The sequence below is a fragment of the Meleagris gallopavo genome, chromosome 1 (genome assembly GCF_000146605.3).
Source record: "Meleagris gallopavo isolate NT-WF06-2002-E0010 breed Aviagen turkey brand Nicholas breeding stock chromosome 1, Turkey_5.1, whole genome shotgun sequence".
Classification (NCBI taxonomy): Eukaryota; Metazoa; Chordata; class Aves; order Galliformes; family Phasianidae; genus Meleagris; species Meleagris gallopavo.
The window spans coordinates 1,566,931-1,574,772 of record NC_015011.2 but is presented as its reverse complement, the minus strand read 5'-3'; the positions used below and the strand labels follow the sequence as shown (position 1 = coordinate 1,574,772).

General features: G+C 43.2%; 1 protein-coding gene across 1 annotated transcript in view; it reads left to right on the top strand.

The window, feature by feature from the left end:
• EXOC4 (exocyst complex component 4) overlaps nt 1-7,842 on the top strand; it is a 400,122-nt gene that overhangs the window by 337,574 nt on the left and 54,706 nt on the right. Inside the window, exon 14 of the mRNA XM_010710270.3 lies at nt 7,402-7,580. Within this exon, the coding sequence (XP_010708572.1) occupies nt 7,402-7,580 (179 nt within the window). The remainder of the gene's footprint in view (nt 1-7,401; nt 7,581-7,842) is intronic.

The following is a 7,842-nucleotide window of genomic DNA, read 5'->3' as shown; positions in this document are numbered from 1 at the left end:
AAACACAGGTTGGATAGACCATTGGACAAGATGATCTCAGTGGTCTTTTCCAACTTTAATGATTCTGTGATTCTATTAATAACCCTGACTGCAGGGCCAGAGTGCAACAGCTGCCTGCTGGAGAGGCCCTCTCCATTTCACCTGCAGACAGTCAAACTCACTCGCTCTGCACCAAAAGGAAGGGGTATATCCAAACAGCATGGAAGGACGCCTGTACAGCAGCACATCCTTCACCAAACGATCCCAAATGGCTTTGGTCAGGATAGTTATGTTATCCTCGCCGCTTAATAGGATCACCTCTCCTCCCTTGGTTCAGGCAGTGCGGTCCTATAACAGTATTTCCAATGGAAAACTGGAGCCTGCATGAAAATTTGGGAGTAGAATGGAAATGTTACACAGTGGGACAAGACAGACAGCTTGGACAAGTTGGATAAGTTGGACAAGTTGGATGAGAGTGGAAATGGACTAAAGGAAATCTGACGAGAATGCAAGGCAAAAAGTATATCCTCCAGCCTTGGGGCTGACATTCGTGCAAGTTCATGAGATTGGTGTTGTGCAAGTTCGGTGACTGCTCTTGATCACAGCTTGAATTGGTTCAGCTGCTTCCAAGGGGACTGGCATGCTTTACATTTTCCATTGCATAAATAGTCTGTGCCAAACAGGCTGCTAAGGAAGGTGGTGGAGTCATCATCCTTGGAGGTGTTCAAGAAAAGTGGACCCTTGGCACTGAGGGACATGGTTTAGTGAGCGTGGTGGGAGTGTATTTGGTGATCTTGGAGGTCTTTTCCAACCAGAAATGAGCTGGGGCAATTTGCACTGGAGCTGCAAGCTCTTCTGTTGGTGTGCAAGGTGAGAGCTGCAAAGACAAGAGCATGGAGTTCTTCTGCCATGGGATTGGGTGTTCTTCCCTTTTTCCACCTCTCTCTGGGCAAACAGAAGACACTGGGCAAACAGAAGACACTAGTCAAAAGCTGAGTCCTAGGTTAATCCATCTGCTGTCAGATGGGTGCTTTTTGTTGCATTAGGTTTGGAGCTTTCCATTATTCTTACTGTCTTTGGATGCTGAAGCCTTGATGTTTCAAGGAAGGTTTTTCCCTTTCTTTACCTCTTAGCTTTCTCTCCTATTTTCAGCAGTGGCTTCCCTGTCTTTTCTTGTCCTTTTCTCTCTCGAGAATAAAAGCTCTTCCTCTCCAGGTTTTCAGGCTCTATTTATTGTGTTCATAATACTTTGAAAGGGTAAAAAAGATGGTTGTGGAAGATTGGCAGCTGACTCCGTAGACCTTCTTTTTCCTCTGCTGGGACTACGAATCTGGGTGTACTGTAGGTGTGAGTCATTTCCATTTGATGACAATCTGCTCCTTTATGTGAAATGAGTTTCTAGATCTCTTCTTAGATCCTGTAGAAAAATGTGTCTGAATGCCTTCATGATGAGCAGAAGTGATGAGAAATCCTATTGCTGCTGGGTCTTATCTGAGAGGTACAAAATAGGGTGAACTCATGGACTAAATGGCCTTTAATGGTCCCTTCCAACTCAAATGATTCTGTGATCTTCACATGGCCTCCCCTTATCTGAGAAGTTCCTCTCTGCTTTTGCTTGTCTTGTGAAGGCAGAGAAGTTTGGGAGGATTTGTGCTGGATTTGGGTGTTTTGATTAATTTGGGATGAGGACACTGGAGGATTATCTGTGTTCTCGGCCTGAATCCCAGAAGAATGTCTTAACTTCAGATTCATTAATCCTACAGATTGCAGTATCTATTGAAATGAGTGCAGCAGTGCTCAGCTCTGCCATGGTACCCTTCTGTGTGATGTCTGTGTCCCCTACCTAGAAAGGGAAAGCAGAGCAAGAATGTGGAGATTCAGCTTCTCCGCAAATGTTTAACAACAACTCCTACATTCACAAGATTCAATAACATTAAATCCCTTCATTAGAACTACACAATATACTCCAAGTCACATCCTTGTCTGCTGTGATAAATTATATAATACAAACCTAATGAGACCAGAATAGTCAAATAAATGTGAGACAATGGCATGTAATGTTACAGCTTACAACTGTCCATTAGCAGTGTCTGTTTCTCAATGGTGTTGTGACTTCCTAGCAGAGATGAGGAGCTGGCACCCATCACCCTGCTCCCTAATAGAGATGCACAGATTGTTGTCAGGGCTTTGCAAATCCCACCGAACCTCAAATCAGGGTTGACTTTAGACTGGGCTGGATCTTCAGTCCTTTAAAGCTGAATACTGTAGGTTGGCAGAGTGAATTTATATCCGCCGAGGATTCTCTGCAGCATCTTTTCATCATGACTACAATGCTGTTTGGATGTGCTGCAACAACAACAAAAAAATGTTCTTGTGCTGAATTTTTAAAATACCTCGAGGTGCTGAATCTTTGAAACAAGTGAAAGCTTGTGTAGAAATAGGGCTGGGCTTGGTTTTATTGTTCTGGTGGCAGCAAATCATTGTGGATGGCTTCTTGGGCAGAAATTAACCCACGTGGGTTGTTTGTTTTGGTGCTTGCACGATTTCTTCATGATTGTTGAACAAATTCCGGTGCAATATGAAACAACAAGCCTTTTTTTTTTTCTCCTTTGCTTTATAAATAAGAACATAATAAGAATTTCTTTGAATTGATTCAGGGGAAATCTGTCTGTCTGCATAGTTTCTATATACAGTTTTAAAGCACTGACTCTATGGCTAAGTTGCCTAGAAAACAAAGTTTTCTTTGTCCTTTTAATGGTTCAGTAGATAATTTTAGGATATTTCCATACAGGCATAGCTCTACCCACTGCTCTTAGCCTTGATTTAAATTTGCTTTGTTTCTTCTCTGCAAGCAGTCAGTGCTCAATGGATAGGATCTCTCTGAAGTCAGGAAGGTGTGGGAAAGGACCGTAGGTCCTCATCGGGTCAGTGTGTTCATAGGGTCATCCCAAGGTGAGGGATGCCCTTGCTGCCTCCCCACCTCCTGCAGCTCCATGCCTCCTCCCAGGGAGCTGCTTCCTTGGCCTTATTTGCAGAAGGGATAATTGAAGCTAATTTCTTGGCAGAGAAAAGAGAGAGGAACAGTAAGCAAATGCAAAGCTGCTGCCAAGGGTACATCAGAGACCTCCTCCCTCGTTCTGCCATATTGATGTGGACACTTGGCTGCTTTTCAGCTCTTCTCTGGCACTGTCAGAGTGCCTTAAATGTCACCCAGGTCATCTTAATTTATCACATGTGCTTATCTCTGGCCTTTCTTCCCTAGTGTACAAATTTCTCGTCCTCCCATGTATGCTGGGAGGGAAAGCCTCACATGCTGTCATCAGTCCCCGTGTTTCCAGTCAGTTCAGCTCAGTAGGTTGTTTGATTTTATTAACAGCTCATCCCTTAAATGCATCTCTATTGCTCTCAGTTTCTGAAGAAGAAGAAGGGAAGATGATTTGTCTGTAGAAAACTGTTCAAGGAAACCACAATTTCTCCCCATCGCTGCTGGTAGCTGAGGTGCACTGTGCTTTCTGGGCAGCAGCCATGAGAGGAAATCTGGTGCTGATATGTCACTGGCCACTATGTTAGAGAGAAAAAAAATACAAAATTAAATGGAAATTAATGGCTTAACAAAGGGAAACTAAATCAAATGCTTTGTTAATCCAAGGATTTAGCTAGCACAGCTGTCCTCTGACAAAACAGAGATGTAAGAGTGAACCCTCTTGTGGCACATACAAATCCCATAGGAATCAAGACCAAAAAGGCAACAAAGCATTGTGGCACCAGCATCACATACTCTTAAAGAACTCCCATGTAGAAGCAGCTGGGCAGTGCAGAAATATACCTGAATTCTCTTTATTTACTGTGTAGTTGATATGCAGTATTAATCTCTGTCTTGAGCATCAGTATATACACACCTGAATTAACTGCAGGAGAGTGGAGCATTGCTTTTTGTTCCAGTTCTGTAAAACACTCCATCATGAACTGCTTGGTTATGAGATTTTCTTGCTGGAAATTCCATCTCAGAGTGCTCACCAAAACCTGAAGTGTCTTTTTTGTTTTTCCTATTGGAAAGCCTTGGCAAAATCCAAAGGAAATTTGTAGGTAAGGTGCAACAGGATTTGAGTTTTCAGAGTCAGGGTAATTCAAACCAAGGGTACCAACTCAACCATCCAAAACTTGTAAGTTATAGGTGTAAAGTGGCTGCAGATAGGTTTGTATGTCTGTCTCTATATTAGATAAATGCTTTTAGATGTAAATGTGTCTGAAAAAATACTGGCTGAAAAACAGTATGGGAATCAAAGGTCTGAAGATGCTATTCTAATTTTTAGAGTTAAGGTTGGATATTCAATTGATTTGAGTTGGTTTTTTTAATATATCCTTATCATTAAATATTTAGCTTTGCAAATTTAATGAAGACAAACACATGCAGCAAACGCTCTCTGAAGGAAGCATCTCAAATAGCAACAGTTTGCTTCAAGGAAGCGCTTGCTAACAGTGGGTTGAAAATTAAATTACTGGAATCCACGAGGACACTTTAAAGTCCTCTTCTAAAAGGAGGTGCTTGCTGAAGGCTGTCTCTGTTATAGGTTTCAGCTTGTGTAAAAGGGAGTTGAGGTTTCTGCAGCCGAGGATCTGTATTTCAAAAAGAAACAACCCAACAATTAAATATATTTGCTGTACTTTTGGCACAAACTTCTGTTGTTGTGTAGGAGAGTCAGAATTCCATTTATCCCAACTGCGTTTTGGAGTATAGCTTTCTGTAGAAAACTTTTTTCATATTCCTCCCAGAAGTAAAAATAGAAAATACACCAGGCTTTGTATTACATAGATTCCATTATTTTTTTCCAGCCTGCTCGGAAGCAATGTATTATTCATGCACAGGCTATCCATCCAGAGCAGTGCCAAACCATTTTCTCTTTGCGTGTGGGAAGACAGCAGAGTTGTCCTTGTGACCAAACCCAGCTTCTAAGCATGGTTGTGGGCAGTGCTATGTTGGTGACTCCACATTTGACAGCTCTCAGATTATGATTCACAAACATGTGCTTTCTCTACTGTGCTTTGTATTGGAAAGCTAATGAAGGTAGAAATTCACCAAATGTTTCATTTCTTAACTTTTCCGAGTAATCGATGCATTTGATAGTGTAAATCAAGAGGAGTGGTTCAGCTTGGGTGGGAAAAGCACATCTGTGAAATGCCTTCAGCTCCCCAGGAACAGAAGAGGACATCTGGGTGCATGTAGGTGGGTAGAGCTGAGCGAGGTGTTTCATACCTCTTGTAAAAGCCAGTAACAGGTTCTGTTTGAATGGACGATCCCAGAGTCATAGAATCACTAAGGTTGGAAAAGATCTCAAAGATCATTTTGTCCAACTACCCTCCTACCACCAGTGTTGCCCACTACACCATGTCCCTAAGTATCACATCTCCATGTTTCTTGAACACCTCCAGTGACAGTGACAGCACCACCATTCTGGGCAGCCTGTCACAGTGCTTGACCATTCTTTTGGAGTACAAGTTTTTCCTACTATCCTACCTGAACCTCCCCATGCACTGCAGAGCAAAAAAATAGTCAAACCTGGCTATGAGCTTGACCACTCAGTTCAGCCGTGGGTTGGAACTTTGGTGAGTCACTCAGCCTGTCCCCACTACCCAAAACTTTGCTGCCTCTCACTAATATCTTAGAAATGTCCAGGCGGGGAAGCTTGTTAAGACCTTCCCAGAAGTGCACAAAGGATTTAATCTATTTCCAGTCACCAGAAAGTCTTATTAAGCCCATCTTATGGAGAGGGAACCAGCTGAATTACCACTGCCATATTGCACTGGAGCTGGAGTTTATCAGTGGAGATAAACCCATAGAATCACTGAGGTTAGAAAAGACCCATAAGATTATCCAGTCGAGCTATCAACCCATTCCCAATATGCCTACTCACAGAGTCACAAAATCACTAAGCTTAGAAGAGACCTCCAAAGTGACAAAGTCCAACCCCACCATGACCACTAAACCACATCCCTCAGTGCCACGTCTCCACACTTCTTGAACACCTCCAGGGATGCTGACTCCGCCACTTCCTTGGGCAAATAAAGCAAGATGTTACTGTGTCTCAGTCCTCAAACACAACCAGTAGGCAAGGTTTCCTCTCAAACTGTAGTGCCCAGGATACAGACTAAAGCAACGTATTTTTTGTAGTCAAAGAGAAGAAAATCCTTGAAGATAGTTTTTTAATGAAGGCTACTTTTATTTATTTTTTGCCACTAATGGATTCCATTGAGTAACTTAAAGCCATTTCAGGGTTGTTCTTTTTTTTTCCTCAATGACAGTGAAGGCCCACAGATCTAGTGAGATGCTGGCAGTAAAGCTGCTTAGATAGTATATAAAATGCCACTGATGGGATTATTTTGCTGCAGTTCGTTGCAGCTATTATGCTCAGCAGCATGATTCCTCATTGTAAGTTCATAAAGGAGCTAATGACAGGAAGTGAAGTTTTGCAGTGTTGAACGAAAGTGGAATGCAGATGCCTAAAAAGAGCAGCTAATGATGGGAACAGAGTACTGAGGACCATGGTAAGCGTGCTGCCTTTCAATAAAACCCTCTTAGTTTCATCCATGGGCTACTGTAATTAGATGGAGGAGCTGTCGCCTGATTTTCTCCATCCTAATGGCACGCAAAAAGTCATGAAAGAAGAGGGCTCCTCCTGCCTGCAAAAGCAATGGAGGTGCTTTGGTATTTTGCCAGATGAAGTGCTTCATGAAGACGAGTATTATAGAGCTAAATCTCAGTGCAATAGATGGAGCATGAGATGGAGTGAGTGGCAACGCACCTTGAAAGAGCTTTTTCAGTTTCTGTGCCATGAGCACATTTGTCTTGGTGGTCATTTTTCACCAACTGTTATCTGTGGAGGCAAAATAATGCATTGACTAATATTCAGAATCATTTCTCTGTCTGTTTGTCATGATAAGCCACCACACTTTGCAGGAGCTGTATTTTGATGTATGTATGAAAAAAAATTGACACGGGGACTAGAAGAGCTGATTTACAAGGAGAAGTGAAAAACACCACGAATGAGTTATTTGTTATATACCACAAGGAGGTTCTGAAATCACCTGCATGTGTGGGAAGGGTGTAAATGCTGGGAGAAAGGAGTGTGGGAATTGATTGGGATGAGGTTTGAGAATGAAATGAAATTCGGAGATTGTGGGTGAAGGGAGAATGGTAGACAAACATTCCCCAAGACAGAGGGGTCAGGATCTGCATAATATGACATGTTTTATTCACTTTGATGAGATTTGTTAATCTTCACAAGATGAGTTTCCTGAGATCCTGCCCTGGGAGTGTTTTGCACTGAGTGGTTTGACCTTCTCCATGGTGGAACCAGTGTCTCCCACCTGCTGACCTGTGCTGTCTGTCTGAGGGTCTGAGGGTGGCTTTGCTTTGCATTTCAGGGCTGCTTTCGGCAAAGAGTCAGAAGTTCTCATTGGCAACCTGGGAGATAAACTCATCCCCCAACAGGAGATTCTGCGGGATGTCAGCGACCTCAAGGCCTTGGCCAACATGCACGAGAGCCTGGAATGGTTAGCAGGTCGTACCAAGGCAGCCTTCTCCAACCTCTCAGCCGCCCAGAGTGAGTACAGAAGCACTAAATCACAGAATGGAGTAGGTTGGAAGGGACATCAAAGCCCTTTCCAGCCTCCTGTCATGGGCAGGGACACCTCCCATAGACCATGTTGCCCCGGGGCTCCGTCCATGGAATGGGACTCTGATCATCTTAGTAGCCTACCCTGGTCCTGCTCAGTGATTTTCTTGTGCTGGAGGCACCAGGTTTGGACACAGTACTCCAGGTATGACATCACAAGGGCAGAGCAGAGGAGGACAACCACTTCCCT